At 43.4% G+C, this 18,530-nt stretch overlaps 1 protein-coding gene across 4 annotated transcripts in view; it reads right to left on the bottom strand.

Annotated features, from left to right (window-relative positions):
- Positions 1–18,530, bottom strand: part of Atp13a4 (ATPase 13A4) — a 139,151-nt gene that overhangs the window by 69,664 nt on the left and 50,957 nt on the right. For 3 of the 4 annotated variants that reach the window (XR_015632658.1, XM_087575804.1, NM_001191658.2), the window contains 2 exon segments: positions 12,720–12,893; positions 320–466 (listed from right to left, as the gene is read on the bottom strand). Coding sequence is in view for 3 of the 4 variants with exons in the window: in XM_087575804.1 (XP_087431930.1) it covers positions 320–466; positions 12,720–12,893 (321 nt within the window). In the remaining variant the exon portion in view is untranslated. 4 annotated transcript variants of the gene reach the window in all.

Genomic DNA, 18,530 nt, shown 5'->3' with positions numbered 1-18,530 from the left:
AGCAAATCCCTTAGAATGTTCCTTAGGGGTTATCTTCACTGCAAGGCTGGCTTTACAGTATAAGATAGGATTGATGCTTTAAGAGTTCCACATACTAAGTGCTGCAGAAGATCCTGCACATCCTGCAAAAGATGTGGGTTTGGTTCCTAGGACCCACATGAGAACTCACAATTATCTATAACTCAATGGCAAGAGATTCAGCTCCCACTTCTGTACCCTATGGGCACACACATGGCATACTTACATACATGCAAGCAAGCGCTCATATACATGAAATAAATAATTCTTCAAAATTCTCTGCCATTCAGAGCTTGCTTACCTTTAGGTCTGGCTTTCGTATGGCTCTGTTTATGATAAATTCCTCATCTGCAATGAGAGGGTGGTCAGGAGTGAGACCAGACGTGCTGCTCAGTGCTGACAGGGAGATCCACATTACCTTTTTCCAAGAATAAATTTTGAATTCATCCTGGGGAATAGACATCAAAACCCCCAGGAAGTTAAGAGAAGGTCATCAGGCTAAAATTCATCCTGAAAAACATCACTTTGCATAATGTTGTGAGTTATGGAGCTAATGAACATTCTAGACAGAAATATATACCACTGAAAGGTGGCATATGATGTTGTCTTTGAATCTTAAGTGACAAAGATTTGTGGTCATTCATTAAGGAATGTCAACAAAAGCATGAGACACTAGCACCAAAACCGAAGCCAGAGAGCAAGAGGCACATTCTCAGACAAGAACAACATTCTCCATGATCTTCCAATCTAGCTGGCAATCTCACAGGGAAGGAAGCAAACCCCGTAGATTTCAAGGAACTATGTGCCCCTCTGAGTGGGAGGAAATCTAATAAATAGACTCTCCCTCATGTCTCAAGACTTAACTCAAAATCCACCTTTCCCCGAACAGTCTCACTGACACGCTCCCTCTTGGAGAAAACAAGATTTTCTAAAGGAGTACCACAGTGACTCTGGAAGGTTCTCTGTTCTCCTCTTTCTTCCAGATCACCTTGAAGTAAGGAACAAGGTTTACGTCTTCACTGAGACCTGCTCAATGACAGCACAATGTGAGCCCCAAGAACACTGTAAACATCAAGTGTGCACAGAGGCGACTCACTCTAGGAAGATACTGAGCAAGGTGGGGCTGAAGAAGAGTCCTTACAACATGACTCTGCTTGAAATTATTTCCATTTGCACTTGACTGGTGAGTTCCTCCCAAAGGAAACTAGGAGGGAGTACATGCTTGGTGGGCAGACACCAACCACATTGCTTCCTTAGAGACTGGTGAGATTCAAACAGCAACTTCTATCTGAAGAATCAATACACACCCACGTGAATGACTGATCAAGCTCCGGGCTAAGAATGAAATGATGGGAGTTTAACCCAGATGTTTATGAGTGGGAATATAGGTCAGATCCGATGAAGTTTATCCTACACACACACACACACACACACACACACACACACACACACACACACTTGCCTCAAAGGTACCAGTGCTAATTAAATTCTGGAAGATGTAGCAAGGAGAAAGTGCAGTAGCCAGAGCTGGGTCTGATCAGTTGGTTATCCTTAGGAGAAAAACTCCATGAGTCTTCATTTCTGCTATTTCCTTTCTTTTTCTCCTCAGTAGTCACATAGCTAGATGCTAAGTGGCCTTCAAGGTCCAGCTCAAAGGTTCACATGCTGGTAACCATCCTGGTTTCTCTGAGTGAGCTTTCCTTTAAATCATCAGAGTATTCAAGGTCCTTGCCATCCTGGGCCCTTTGATATCCACCTTACTGTGTCTCTTGGCATGTGGGCAGGGATGCTGTCAAATGTCTGTATTCCCAGAAGGCCTAACTTGGAGTCTTAGAAGGAGAAAGAAACAGACAAGAGTTAGGGGTTAGGAATAGTGGGAGAATTGGAAGGAGAAAGGGGGAACCGGGAAGAATGGGGGAGGGGGGGAAGAGAAACAATCTTACTACAACTTTGAAAGTCAATGAATTAATCATAGAATAAATGAATAAATAAAAACAAGTAAAGGGACTGAAGCCACAGCTCAGTGGTTAAGAACACTGGGTGCCCTTCCAAAGGATATGAGCTCAATCACTAGCACCCACACGGCATCTCACATCCTCTGCAACTCCAGTTCCAGGATCCAATGACCTCTGGCTTCCATGGGCACTATCCATACATGTATTCTCAGGCATGCAGGCACACCCATTAAAAACATTGAAAACCCTTTAAAACACTCATTAAAAACAAAACCCCAAACAGCTGGGAAAAAGCAAAACAGTGAAATTGGATATTATTCCATGCAAGGGCAGAGATAATAAAATCAAACTTAGATTGCGCATAGTGATACTCGAAGTCTAAGATTGGCTGAACTTGGCTGAGTAACTAAGCATCTGAGCTCATGAGCATGTTCTAGGGGTTAAACAGTAGACTGAGCTAATGGGCATATTGTAGGTGTTATACGGTAGACATTTAGGCCTCTAGAAGCCATCCTAACATAGTTCGGTATTACTTAGTTTGCTCTTTGATTTCATCAGACGTAGTGAGAATATCTTGTGTGTCGTGTGGATGTATCATTTGTCAATTAAAAAGTCTATGGTCTGTGGCTTAGGCAGGAAATCGGAAGTTGAACATCTGGGAGGCAGAGGAAGTGTTTTGGGATAGAGCCTGGTGAGGGAAGTTTGACCCTGGAACATATAAGGAACCAGAAACATGCATGGTCCCTGAGCACAGGTAACCAGCCATGTGGCAGAATGTAGGTTAAAATAATTGGGCTATTGTAATTACGATCAAGTCAGAGTAGAGCCTAGCTATATGGCCATGGTATTGATAAATATATTTTGAGTCTGGGTCTTATTTTTAAGAGCAAAGAGTTGGGAGGAAGAACCAGACTTAACTTCTACAATCAGGCTTTACTGTAAGAAAAAAATATGGACACAAAGTGCAGACCCAAGTAAGCCAAGGTAGCCCTCCTCTCTCAGAGGCTTCTCCTTGCAGCGGACAGACACCATTACAGAGAGCCACAATGGTTCAAAATGCAGACAGCAACTGTCTGTGGGGTGTTCAACCCCACAGATACATCTACAACCCAACTCCAACACCCGAGGTTCAAGGAACGTTGTAGAAGAAGGGACGGAAAGATGGTGAGAGCCAGAGGACTGTTACATGTAGATGTTATCTTCTACATATGGCAAGAAAACTGCACCTAGGAAATCTCAGTAAATACACCAAACTAAGCAAGAGCTGAGCAATGACACCAACATTTGACGTGCCAACATGGATGGGAGAAATGCCACAGGACCCCACTTCTAGATGGAGGGCTACAGGCAGTAAATGACTTCTGGGAGACGGAGAATGATTCTTCCAGGGCTGAGCCCCTAACTGGTTATTTAATACCAAGTGGGAGACATACATATACCCATCAGCAATGCTAACTAGACTCAGCAGGTTGCATTAACTTATTTATATATATTGTGTGTGTATATACACATGTAATAAGAGTTATTAAAGAAAAAGAATATTAAAGTAGGCAGGGAGTAGATCTAAGAGGAGTTCAGGGTAAGAGATAGGAGACAAATATGATCAAAATACATTAAAACTTTCAAAAACTTAATAGAAATAGTGCATTAGAAAAGAACTGTGCTTCCAGGGACTAAGCCACTGCCCAAAGACTATACATGGACTGACCGTGGACTCTGACCCCATAGGTAGCAATGAATAGCCTAGTAAGAGCACCAGTGGAAGGGGAAGCCCTGGGTCCTGCCAAGACTGAACACCTAGTGAACGTGATTGTTGCGGGGAGAGTGGTAATGGGGGGAGGATGGGGAGGGGAACACCTATATAAAAGGGGAGAGAGAAGGGTTAGGGGGATGTTGGCCAGGAAACCGGGAAAGGGAATAACAATTGAAATGTAAATAAGAAATACCTAAGTTAATAAAGATGGAGAAAAAAAAAAGAACTGTGCTTCTAATAACAGTTGTTAAAGCACTTAGCATTTATTATGTTCAGTCACCGTGTGTTGCATGTGTATATTTCAATTAATGTTTAAAACCCTGGGAGGTAAGTATTTTGTCCTCCCATTTTATGGATGAAGGAGTAAAGGCGAGGTTCATTTAGAACCCGGATTTGGCCCCTCTCTGTTTATCCTCTCTAGCATCTTCTGTCAGCCTCTGGTAATCTGAGCTTTACTAAATCCACACTTGACACAGTTGCCATGCCATATCCAGTTTAACTGGTATTACCAATGAACACAGTTTCTGCTTTCTAAAAAAAAAAAAAAAAATGGGCTGGAGAGAAGCCAGCAGGTAAAATCACCCACTGCTTTTGCAGAAAAGCCAGGTTCAGTTCCCAACACCCACACAGTACCTCCTAGCTTCTGGTAGCTGCTGTTTTCTGTAAAGTGGTTAGACCAAACTAATTGTCTCAAACAGTGTATCTCAACCTGTGGGGTCACCTAAGACCGTCAGAAAACACAGATATTTACGTTATGATTCATAACAGTAGCAAAATTGTAGTTATGAAGTCTCAACGAAACTAATTTTATGGTTAGGGGTCACCACAACATGAGGTATTAAAGAGCCGCCGCCAGCGTTAAGAAGATTGAGAACCACTGCTATAGGAGGTCTGAACTTTCTACACCTCAGGCTTGTCAAACAGGTTTACATCATTCCGAAGAGAGAATTAACCAGATCAACACCTGAATCTGAAAGCAGATTTGCAAACCACTGCAGAGCTTCTTATGTTTGACCTAGGCAGACAAGTAGAGAAACGGTATTTCTTTAATTCCCATGACCTTGTCCTTTTGAACCTGGAAATACCAGTTTAACTTTGATAGCAAACTTTGAAGTGGAATCTGTTGCTTATCAAACTCAATTCTTTTCTTAAAATCTGTATGACGGTCCTCAGGTTTAGACCAGTCCTGTCTTGTGGTCGAGCCCCACACATGAAATACACTTATGAGCTTGTTTTCAGAAAAAAGTGAGCCATTCCAAAGGCCCAAAGAGACACTAGAAAATGAGGACTTTTCTCTTAGAAGTGAGTTCCATACAGGGCTGAATTAGTGACCTCCATGTTACCGATCTGAAAGGGTTGGTATTAGCTGGAATATTGCCTTTAATACAAAGTCATATAGGAAGTCCTGTGTGTTGGAGAAATCACAGACTAGCCAGTGTCTCAGTTCTGCTGGGGTTTATTGACCAAAAAGGAGGAGAGGCAAATAGCAAGCAACTTACATGACAAAGGTCTGTGCGAAAGAAATGGGGAAGAAGAAAAGGAGTACACAGTGGAGGAGGGGGAGGGAAGAGGAGGAGGATGGGAAAGGAAAACCCAGAATAGCTCAGCCTGTCTTTGGAGTTTTGACTGGGAGTTTTGGTGTGTTTTTGTTGTTTTCTGAGTGGACAGTAGACAGTGGGGTAAACTGGCTAATCTTCGGTAGTCTCTGGAGCTGCAGATAGTAAGAGTTAACTCCTGTCCCCAGAATGCCTGCTGCCAGTAGTCACCTCGCTCTCACTACATACATACTTCACGCACAAACACGGACACGCACACAGGTCTATGCTACAAAAGAAGGGAGGAACTGCTAAGACCTCACTTCTAGGGAGAGGCAGTGGAGAAGGGTTAAGTATGTCTTCCTGTCATAGAAGAAATCACACACACACACACACACACACACACACACACACACACAATTCACATGTTAAAACCCTAATTTCCAATATTGGAGATAGGGCCTTAAGAAGGTGACTAAGTTTAACTGAGGTCTCAGGTGACACATTACTCCAGCAGGAATGATGTCACATGTGGTAAGGAAAAGAAACCAGAAGCATTAAGAAAACAGGAAAGGCTAGGTGGCAAGGTGGGCCTGCAAGCCAGGAAGAAAGACCTCACCAGAAACCAGCCCAACCGCACACGCCTCACATGCTAATTACAACGTTAATGGTCCTGTGTCGCAAACAAGACCGCAAAGCTCTTTGTCAATGCTTAGCCATTCCTCAGAGGCCAGCTCTATTTCAGGCTGGGTGTCTAATAAAATGAGGTCACGGTCTTGGGAGAGAGAGAGAGAGAACATGCACTGAAGAGAACCATAATGCTGTGTATCCTGCCTTCTCACACAGCATTTCACTCAGTCTTAAATCAAAAATGCTAGTGGAAACCATAATTATTTATTATCGATTCCATACCACCTACTTAATTTGCTCAAACACATACTAGGCACCTGCTGTGGCCACAGTAGCATAAGGGATGGAAAGTAAACCCTGACCGCTGGCTCCACAAAGCTTATAACTCAGCAAAAAGAAAGACGCAGTAAGCACGTGGCTTCATCAGAGACGCCAGAATAACCTGGGGCTCAGAGATCAGAGGCTCCGCTTCACATTCTTTACCCACGTGCATTCATCTGCCTTCACCACTCTCCGTGTGCCTGGTGCCATTAGCCAGAATCACTTTTTGACTAACATTTTTGGACCTCCAAAAAACCCTCCGTGGTTTTGACTTCGTTAAGTCTCTGTTATGTAATCCTACTGTGACCATTCATCTCCCCTAATTAAGCTTCTCAGTACTTTCATACACATTTGGGTAATCTGAGGAACTCCGTGTATCATGCCTTGGTCAACACACGCACACACACACACACACACACACACACACACATCACACACACACATACACATACACACACACACATACACACACACATACACACATACACACACACATCACACACACACATACACACACACATACACACACACTCACATGCACACACACACACACACACACATCACCACCACCACCACCACCAAATGCCTGCCCATGAGCTAGGCCTGTGGCCCTCATCAACTGGCGCTCACAGACTTTATAAAGGAAATAAAAATGTAAGGAGGGGCTCCCGATGCCCCACCTCTGAAATCCAGATCATAATAACCATTTTCCAGGGTTGTTACAACAATTAGAATAACAATGGAATTCTACATAAACTGAAAATGAATAGTATATTAATACAAGGCAGATTGCAAGCCAGCATGACAGTCAGAAATTAAAGCAGAGACTAGGAGAAATAATAATCTCTTCCAGGACTGGAGGGGAGAGTGGATGACTACAGACATTATGGAGAATGAGGGATGGGAGAGAAGACTGAGGAAGTCTCAGTGAGTTAGAATACCCATTTGCTATTCTCCGTAGAGGGGAGAGGGATTGTCACTAGACTGCCCCTTAGTAAGGACAGGATTTCCATCTGTTTGGTTATGCCCTAGGTCTGATATGTGGTTGGCGTTTGGCAAGTCCTCTTTGAGTGACCGAATGAGTGGAAGAGCAGAAGGAGTGTTATCAGAGAAACTTCGTGTGCAATAGCAGAGACATAAAGTTTCATGCTGTTGTAGGGAGAGGCGTGGGTGCTGAGAGACCAGGGTGCACAAGAGGAAGGGAGGAAGAGACCAGGGACCTGTAAGCACAAACACTATCACTGACAGACACCCCCTGCTGGACCTGTAGCCTTCCGGGTGGCATCATCATGGCTGCTTTGCAACATTTCTAAGATTGCACATAAGGACCCAGCTCTTCCAACTTCCACTGGAACCTCGAAAGGAAGGGGCTTGATCGAGGCCTCATATCCAACTATCGCAATGCTCTCCTCCCCAGATCAGGGGCCTTTGACCATATGTGACATACAATGACAACGAAGGGGAAAGCATTGTCTGTAATTAGAACCAAGATATGGAAATCGCCAGGAGCGTTTAATGCACAGCACCGACGAATGTAAATCGTGCTATTTGCATAGAAATGAAGCAACACTACAGAAATGGGCAAAAAATTCACGAATGGATGACTGATGAATCAAATGCATTTTAAAATTTATGAAATAAGATTGTAATTACACTCATCTCTTGGAAAGAAAGATTAAAAAAAAAAATCTCATGCTCGGCGCTGCCTAATAAGAAAGAGAACGGAAAGTAAGCTGAACGCTGCGGATTTCCAGCAAGCACATCACAGTTGTTAATGTAGAGAAATGACTCGTTAATCAGCATCCGTGATAATAAACCGCAATCTTACCGGCTTGGGATTGAGGACAAATACCAAGCACTGATATTTTAATAAGACAAAGAGCAGATATACAATGCACTTTGGGGTGGGAGTCACTCTGTCCTCCTAATGGGACCTTGCTAGATTCTGACTATTGCAAAATAATTCAAACAAAATATTTTTATGTTGTCATATTAATGCAATAACCTAGCAGTAGACTTTTCAACTATTGGTGCCGAAAGCATAGTTTTCTCTAAGTCTCAGCTAGTTAGAACATTGGAAATAATTGAGTTCTTGTCTAATTACATAAAGACCAATTTAGAAGCTCATTCATTTGGAGAGTCTCTGGCATAACGAATCTATTTAAGATGACGCGTAAGAGCAGGTAATTAAAAATTAAAGTTGAAATCAAGATGGAAAAGGCAAGATTGGAGGGAGTTAGGGCTTCTCTGAGTAGTTCTGGGGGAGCAGAGGGAGGGACTTGATGGAGTCTCCTGGTTGAAAGAACAGGTCTCTATGATGGGTGTGGCTTCCAGAGCCACCAGGGAAGTGATGACTGTTTCCAATGTATGTCCCTTTGCTGTAGGGAAGTGATGGCTATTTCCAATGTATGTCCCTTTGCAAATACAGGTACAGAAAAACTAGAAGAGACTACCGGCTGAAATGCATCGTCCAGATGAGCAGATAGGCCCCGAGAATAGTGAGATCTCTTGCATAGAGAACTTTTGGAGGTTCAGATCCAATACACACACAGACACACACATACATACTCACGTACACACACAAACATATACACATGTGTGCACACAGAGACACACATACACATACACACATGACACACACAGGCACACACACATACACACATACACATACACACATGACACACACAGGCACACACACATACACACACATATACATATTGCACATACACGAACACACCAAACACACACAGCACACCACACACACACACAAACACACACACACACATACACACACATATACATATTGCACATACATGAACATACCACACACACACAAACACACACACACCCCACTGGCCTTTGATTATCTAGTTCATGCTTTGTAAATGGTTTTCATTCACATAACCAATCACTTCACATCAGTTCAAGAAAGACTAAATACCTGACTAGTCCCTAGTCCTGTTTTACCAATGGAGTAACCAATGTCCTGAAAAGCTGCTGACTGACTTCAGGGTCTCGTGCTGGAAGCCTGGCTCTTGACAGACAATCCCACAAGGAATCTGCCTTTGCCTTGGCACCTCTCTCTGTCTTTACTCATTCGTGGTCTTCCTCCTCTTTATTTCCTTTCAACCTGCTTCTCCTCCATTGCCTTCATTTCCCTGCTTTCCCATTTCCTGCTCATTTCCTCTTATTTCTGTCTTCTCCTTGGGTCTTCCAGCCGCATTTGTCAGGGAGGCCACAGGCAGGCTAGCCCAGGGTCCACAGAGCTGGAATCTCTGAAAGGCAGAAGGTTCCTCTGCTTCTGTGGTTCTCTCTCTCTCTCTCTCTCTCTCTCTCTCTCTCTCTCTCTCTCTCTCTCTCTCTCTCTCTGCCACTTTACTATAAGCATAGTTCTTGTTTGATTTACTTTATATCCCTATCATCACTTCCCCTCCCTCCTCTCTTCCCAGTCCCTCCCTCTCACCTCACCTCCCCAACACCATCCCCTTTCTCTCCTCAGAAAAGACTCAGAAAAAGGGAGGCCTCCTATGGATATCAGCTCACCTTAGAATATCAAGTTGCAGTAGGACTAGGTGCATCTTCTACTGTGGCTAGGCAAGGCAGCCCAGTTAGGGGAACAAGAGTGAGCAACAGAATACAACCCTGCTCCTGCTGCCAGGACTCCCACACGAAGACTGCACAACTATTACACATGTGCTGAGGGCCTGGGTCCTTCCCATGCACGCTCTCTGTTTGGCGGATCCATCTCTGCGGCCCCCTATGGGCACAGGTTAGTTGATTCTATAGGTTTTCTTGTGGTGTCCTTGACCTCTCTGGTTCCTTCAATCCTTCATCACCTCATAGGGTCTTAATTCAAATGAGAAAATGTCCTAATAAAAGGATCCTGAGCTGGGCATGCAACACAGTGGTATAAAACTGGCTGACCACAGCAAGGCTCTGGGTTTATCCTCACCACTATTTAAAGGAACCCCAAATAGCATTCATTCATAAATGTTTGTGTCTCCATTCAGAAAACTCACCTACCTCAGTAAGACACAAAAGCCATGTATTGAAGTCCACTTCTAACACTTGGATAAATCTGTTCTGTTTTATTTTCCCTCTTGATACTACATAAACTTTAATTGTCTTGGCTTGTATTCCTCTCCCAAAGAAGACATGAACTGATAGATGGGAGTTCTGACTCTATACACCAATTCTTTTCCTCACCATTTGGTCCTTTGCCGCAAGGTCTAACATCACCCAAGACCTTATTAAATACACAAATTCTTTGGGCCCCAACCTAAATCCAACAGATTGGCAACTCTGAGAACTTGACAGTTGAGGCTTGAAATCTGCTTTCAAAACTCGATAGTTGTTCTGATGCCAGCTGAGATTGGAACACAGGTGGCAGGAGTGCAGTGTGGTAGAAGCAGCCCTGGATGAGGGTCTGGGATGCAGGGAACTCCATCCTGGCCTCCATTTTGAGATGAGGTAAATTTTATCATGTCCCCAGAGTTTTACTTCCTCACCCATCAAATGCCTGGTGGTAAGTGCCTGGCACTTTTCTAGAACATTCTACATGTCTTCATGACATGAGCCTCCAAGTAGAGTTCAGGGTTTATCTTCGCCACCATTAAAAGGAACCCCAAACAGAATCAAAAGTGCTTGTGTTTCCATTCAATGGCTCAGAAAACACACCTGCCTTGCACAAGTCAGTCTCTGGATTTCTTCAAGTATAGAAGTTTAATCTTCAGGAATATCTAGTTAAATATGGTTGAATTAGTGAGGTAGTTACTAAGCTACCACTCATATTATGGTCCACATGTCATGTAGTGATTTGAAGGGACCAGGATCCAGTTAAAGGATGGAGCTTGGCTAGTTCCCTGACCCAAGCCAACCAAGATAAAACTGACTGGACTTCCAGGTTAATGAAATGTTTGCAACCCCATAAGAACAATGCCAACCAAACAGGGACTAAACCACCATCCAAAGAGTACACATGGACAGACCCATGGCTCCAGCTGCGTATGTAGCAGAGGATGGCCTTATTGCGCACCAATGGGAGGAGAAGCCCTTGGTCCTACCAAGGCTAGACTCCTCCCCCAGTGTAGGGGAATGTCAGGGCGGGAAAGGGAGTGGGTGGATGGGTAGGGGAACACCCTCATAGAAGAAGGGGGAGGGGATGGGGGCTTTATGGACAGGAAAACAGAAAAGGGGATAACATTTGAAATGTAAATAAAAATATCCAATAAAAAAGAAAGAAAGCAACATTAGCTCAAGCTGTGTTAGATAGCAGGTTTCAGTGTAATGCATTTGGGAGTTGTGTTTCCTTTCGTTTTGTTGGGAGGCAGTGAGCTGTTTCATTCTGATTGACCAGCTGTAAAATGTGCTGCTATTCTTCTCTCCGGCTGCATAGATAAAATGTTTATCTAGAAAGATCGGTACGTATAAAAATATGTTACACTCCCAAAAGAGCATTGGTTCTCAATCTGTGGGTCAAGACCCTTCTGGAGACTTAAACAACCCTTCCATAGGGGTCATCTATCAGATATCCTGCATATCAGATATTTATATTATGATTTATAACAGTAGCAAATTTACAATTATGAAGTAGCAACACAAATAACTTTATAGTTGGGGTGTCACACCAAGATGAGGGGTTGCAGTATTAGGAAGACTGAGAACTACTGCATTAGAGAATGATTTATCAAAATTGGTTGTTGCCACAGGTCATCTGTGACAATGCCCTGCTAGAGAATAAGAAGGTAAATTAGTCAGGAGAGAATCTTCCAATAGATTCCCTAAATAGGAGTACCAGATCAGCCTGTCAGTCACCCCTTACAGATGCAGGAACTAGGAGTACAACGGATAACAGGCAAGGAAGTCTCTCCCCTTGGGGATTTCCTACAAAGATGATGCATGTGGTCTCAGTGCCAGGAGTGCCACAAGGAAGTGACAAGAATATACACAGAAAGAGCCCCACCTGATGACACAGCCTTGAAACAGCAGAGAGTGGCAATGACCTCATGGACAAAATGGCTGTATTTTATGCCCTAAGATTTCTGTAGAACAGGACACAGCATATCCAAAACTATGGCTCTCTCCTATCAGCAGAGGGAGAGAGCAGTTTCCTTAGTGCGCTGCTCCTCATCTCCCCAACTCCCTTGTTCCTTTCCCAGAACCATTCCTGTGGAGGCCATAGGTATGTTTGTACCAGGCTAGAAGTCAAGGGTCAGTAGGAACTTGGAATTAGTAGCTTGTAGCCTGACTCACTACTCTATACTACTCATTATTTTGGCAATCACATGTTTACATTTTCTCTAACATTTGCGAAAGTAGCAATTTTAAAAGGACTACCCTATGAAGTAACTCCTCTTAAGAAATCATATGGTACACAAATTCCTGCGTTCTAGGCAGGTGCACAACTATAGTAGAACGTACCCACCTTGGGGCCATCTCCTCCCAACGACCTTACAACACAATATCCAGGAAAAGAGACACAGTCTACAGAAACAGACGTATGCTTACTGTTGTCCTCAGCAACACAATGTCTGCTTCTTGCAGGGAACATGGGACACAGTTTGCCCATACACGCCAAGCTGGTCTCCAATAAAATACCAATGGGAGCATTCCAAGAGAAAAGATGGATCCAATGAGACAAAGAGCCTTCCGACAGCCTTGAGTCCGATAGCCAAATATTTCCTGAAAAAGAACCAAAAAAAATTATTCTAAGTGTTAGTCAGCAAAGATAATAGAACATCACGTTTTGGGATGAAATGGAGACAGGGGACAGGTGAGGGGAGGGAAGGTAGAAAAAATGAACCTGGATTCCTGATCAAGAAGTTTCAGACATGATTCCTAACCTATGAGGAGGACTTTTTAGCCAAGAAAAGCAATATCTACAGTCAGAACACCCAGCTACCCTGGACCAAGCACTATCCCAGGTGCTAAAATACATGGTCTAGTCTAAGTCTCCCAGTCACCCCCATTTCTACATTATTCCAGAAAGGAGATAATACTCTCCTTGTTGAACAGATGATACAAAGGGGCTCAAGACAGCTGATGCACTGACTTGTCTAAAGCCACACAGCTAGAAGATCAGTGGCTAAGTCTTGGACAAACCCAATTCTGCCAGCTACCACACCTTGAATTTGACTCCAAATATTAACAGGCATGACCACAACCATGTGACAGGGACACTAGTTGATGACAGTGGCCAAATGATACCAGTGACTCTAGGGTCAGGAGGCTAAAGAGCAATTGGAGCAGGAAACAGGCCCAGAATTTAGAGTAGTATTTAATGAAAGAATGAAAGAATGGCCAACTTGCTTTAGGGAACCTGGGGTTCAGCTGTCTCTTCCAACTCCCTTGTTTAATAACAAAAGAGTTTTCTATCCAAAAGGAAATGTCATGGCAACCATTTGGTTGTTAGGCAGCAACTATGTGCCATGAAGGATGATTACTAGAGCCTGAAAAAAATGGTTATTAGAGGAGGAGTCTCATCTCCCATCTATGATTATCTAGACAAACTTCCTTCTGAGAACCGTCTGGGACAAAATAGAAAAGCAGTTCTGAAGTTCATGGCTTGAGTCCCACACAACGATATACCTCAAAGTCAGAGGGACACCTCATGCTGGTGATAAAGGCTAAAACTGAGACAGGGAAGGTGCTAGGTATTCTGGGTAAAAGTACAACTAGATTGAGTCACTTTGGTTTCAAAACTCGGTGTTCCTGACTAATAGACATGTGCAGCTATTTGTCACCTTCACAATGCGACAACCATAACACAAACTTGCTATGGGGTGGAAATACCTGAATATATGTAAGTCTACCTCAGAATTCCTCCTCCTCATACTCCTCTTCCTTAAACTCCTCCTCATACCCCTTCTCATACTCCTCCTCCTCCTCTTCTTTCTTTTTCTCTTCCTTCTCTTTCTTCTCTTCCTACTGCACTGCTAGTGCAAATAATGCCGCTGATACTGTCACTTCTCTGCTGACATTACTGTGACTTGGCCCCATTGCCTGTACACAGACATGAACACCTAGGCCCCGGTTTACTGGCAGCCAGAGCTAAGAATTCCCAGTCTCAACCGTCGTGCTTTTGCTAGGCTGTTTTAAAGTAACAACTACACCGACCATCAAGCTTGATATCACCAACTTCTCTGTCTCGTGGGATGAAGCCTTCATCTACAGAAGAGCGTCTAGGACTCTTGGTTGAGCAGAACTCTAGTGTGCATTCCTAGATTCCTCCCTGCCACAGTAGCGCAGTCATCAGGGAGCTGAAGAGCAACTTGCAGCATTATCTAATTTGGTGTGACTTTTCTGAAATGCTCTGATCTCATTGTGCAGTGTAGACATCTCTCCTGACTGGAAGCCCTTCTGGTCAAGCTCAAGCTACTATTCCCCAGCTGACAAGACTGGACCAGCTCTGCTCCACATCTAGCCTGCAGGCATACTCTGTTAACCCCACTCTAACAGGTGTGCCTGCCCCATGTCTCTTCTGCTGTTGCACATGGTTTTACATATACCAGCTCTACTTCCTGTCATTCTATTACTTCCTAAAAGTAGTATTTAAATGTTTCCTTATATTGTCAGTCAAGCCCCATGTAATTTGCATGAGTTACTCTGTGCTAAGGTGCAGACTTCACTGTTAACATTTGATAGTGTCCTCCTGACTAATATCCAAAATATACAAAGAACTCAAGAAGTTAGACTCCGGAGGGTCAAATAACCCTATTAAAAAAATGGAGTTGAGAGTTAAACAAAGAATTCTCAGTTGAGGAATATTGAATAACTGAGAAGTACCTAAAGAGATGTCAATATCCTTAGTCATCAGGGAAATGCAAATCAAAACAACCCTATGATTCCACCTCACACCAGTCAGAATGGCTAAGATCAAAAACTCAGGTAACAACAGATGCTGGCGAGGATGTGGAGAAAGAGGAACACTCCTCCATTGTTGGTGGGATTGCAAGCTGTTACAACCATTCTGGAAATCAGTTTGGAGGTTCCTCAGAAAATTGAACATAGTGCTACCTGAGGACCCAGCTATACCACTCCTGGGGATATACCCAAATGATGTTCCACCATATAATAAGGATACATGCTCCACTATGTTCATAGCAGTTATGAGGTTAAGTTGCAAAAGTTAACATGTTGACATCACTACTGTCTTGCAATGATTTGCTTATAAAGTTCCTTCCCTGTCTGTGAATATTCTTGAAGCAATTGTTCTGTCTCCCCGTTCCCCACCTACTGTCACCTCCCATAAAAAGAGATTGATGAGACAGGCAAATAATAGCATTAGAAAAATTTTCAAAGAATATTATGCAATAATCAACTCATGGCAGGCTACCTGCATTATAGAACAATACACCATCCCTCTCTTTATCTTCCACCCACACACTCTTCTTCCCATAAACACAGAGACACATACACAGGTCCCACAGGTACATTCCACTGCCCTGTTCTACAAGGTCCATGAGGTCAACTCAAGCTGATCTTACAGAGTTCACTCTCAGAAATGTACCTGTGGGCCTGTCACAGTCAAGGACCTGGTAAATGCAGAATCGTGATAACATAGGAGTGTTGTACTAAGGTTGTAGTCTGCCATATCAGACAGCCTTCCTGAGCCCAGCACAAATGGGGTTCTCCACCTAATCTGGGACCCAACCCATACTCTACCTGGAGAATGTCACATAATCCCTGGTGAAATAACAGACTCAATTTTCTGGAATGCCTCTCTATGCAAATAAGGTAGTCCTAACCTCAGCCAATGAAACTTCACTCTAAGAAGAACCCCTTCCCTCTCTCCAAGGTGTGTGTGTGTGTGTGTGTGTGTGTGTGTGTGTGTGTGTGTGTCCCTGTTTCACCACAAGGTGTATTCTTAGAAGCCCACCCCGAATAAAGAATAAAGTCATGTGAACAAGCTAAGACCATCTCAGAGATGTTCTGTTAAGATCTTTGGAGAACCCCTGCCCCTGCATTGCGTGGCAGCATCTATACACCCTGAGTGGGAGGAAACAGCGAACTCCAGGACACAGAACCACAGCTCACCCCAATCGGCACATCACCTAGGATCATGAAGGTACAAGTCAGAGTACTGTCTACAACAGGAGAGTGGCTATCTCCAAAGAATCCTGATATCGTCATATAAGGTCTCAACGAATCCTTGGGGTAGCGCTCAGCCTTTGAGTCCCAGGATCTCCCAGAAGACTGAGCCTTCATGGGAAGAAGACTCAAGATCAGCAGATCTCAGGAGCTGAGCGCACCAAAAGAGAGAAATGGATGCTGTTGCCGTGCCACCAGGCAAGCACGCATGTTAACACCGACCACGTGCTGCTCTCCAATAGAGCTCTTTCCGCAGTTGGAATGCTTCTGTGCCAGGGGTTCAAGTGCAAACACAGTTCTTAAAACGGGCTCTAGAACCTTCTAAGACCATCCCTCAGTCTGATCATTAGCCACTTCCCCATCTCACTACAGTTAATTGCACTAGTCTAGGGACAACTTTGCATCTCCCCGCAGACTTCATTAAACCGTTTGAAAGTTTAAAAAGATCACATTTTTAAGAGTTTACCTCCCTGAAGATAATCCCTTTCCCCCTTATTTCCAAACATTGAGTGTGAAAAGAATGTTTCACTGTAATTTGCATGTGTTACAGCAGATTGCGTTAAGGGGGAGCAGCAAGGGGAAGGGGTGGTTTTCTTTGCTGCTTGCTTCTACTCTAGGACCTCAAAAAATCCTGTCCCTGTGATTTCTCATTTGCCACTCTTAGGTAAAAGGAGAATTCCATAGGCTTCTAAGCTAATTTGAAATTCAGATTCAAGTGAGAAATTCTCAGTCTAAACAGCCTAACACAGAAATCTGAAGCGGGAGAAGGAAAAGAAAAGGGTTGTGGTTGGTTTGTTTGTTCATTTGTTTGACTTGGTAAATAGTTCTTCTTTTTTTTTAATTTATATTGCCAGTTATTTCCCCAGTTATTTTCACATAAAAATGTTATTCATACATCTTCTTTTGAAATACACCTAAAATTGTAAAACTACTATACCCAGATTCTTACCCTGTAAAACTCAGCTGGAGATCACAAAAAAAAAAAAAGACATGCACAAAATAACCCAAGCTATTTAATGAGTGGAGATGTTGTGTTGCAATCTGTCCACACCATGGGATTTCAAGAATATGAACTTTTAGTGAAAAACAGAAAGAAAGAAAAAAAACAGGTGCAAAGGCTTACAGCAGTATCATAACTTTTTATGAATTTTAAAACAATTTCAATTTAAAGGGGGGATAATAAACGCATAGACAAGACAATGACTACTCCATAGAGGAGGGAGAACTACAGTTCTTAAAGTGAACACCACTCAAGCCTAGTGGCACATATCTGTAATGCCAGTCCTCAGGGAGCTGAGGCAGACAGATCATAAATTCAAGGCCAGCCTCAGTGACAGAACACTGTAGAAAGAATAGCTTGTGTCTGTAAGGATGCGGCGCCTGTCAATGACAAATATGATGGCCGATGGCTTAGGCAGAAAATAGGAGGTTGAACATCCAGCAGGCAGAAAGGATTCTGGGAGAGAGCCAGGTGCGAGAGATTCACCCCAGAAGATGTGATGAGACCTGAGCACAGGTAACCAGCCACGTGGCAGAATGCAGATTAGGATATATAGCTTTTTAATGTTGTGATCTAGTGAGAGAAGAGCCTAGCTATATGGCCAAGGTATTGGTAAATATATTTTGAATCTGAGTCTTATTTCTGGGAGCATGGGGCGAGGAAGAGACACTTCAAACTTCTACAGAACACTGTATATGGTGGTGGGTTCATCACTAAGTTAATGTAGCACATGAACAAATGATGTGAACGTATCATGAATTAAAGATTATAGACAGTCTAATTGTAAACCCCCGAGTTCTTAGGAGGAAAAGTCCAAACGAACCAGCCAGAATGAAAAGAGATGTCCCTCAATGGAACAAATGCTCCCCGACTTTCTAGCCTGGCTTTTTTTTCCCCAAGCCAAGGCCACCTGTCAGACAGGTCCTGTTTTCCTTCTCTTCTTCATTCTCCCTGAAAGCTAGTGAGTAATTCCCATCTAGAGGGATTATTTTTCCCCAAGGACATGATCACTCTCAACTTGGTAAACGTTGCTTCTGGAACACAGGGTCCAAAAGCCAGGAATCATGTGACGCTTCCACACTGCAGAGGACAGTCCCTTCTATCCCCCATAGTGGGAAACAACACCAATGTCCAAAACCCTGGCTGCAGACATTATAGCTTCCCCCACCTGACTTGAGAAGATCCTTAGGTCCTATGCCTACTACCGCATTCTCGGTTCCAGAGAATCG

This window comes from Rattus norvegicus, chromosome 11 (genome assembly GCF_021556685.1).
Source record: "Rattus norvegicus strain SHRSP/BbbUtx chromosome 11, alternate assembly SHRSP_T2T, whole genome shotgun sequence".
Classification (NCBI taxonomy): Eukaryota; Metazoa; Chordata; class Mammalia; order Rodentia; family Muridae; genus Rattus; species Rattus norvegicus.
This window is presented reverse-complemented; position numbering and strand designations above follow the sequence as displayed.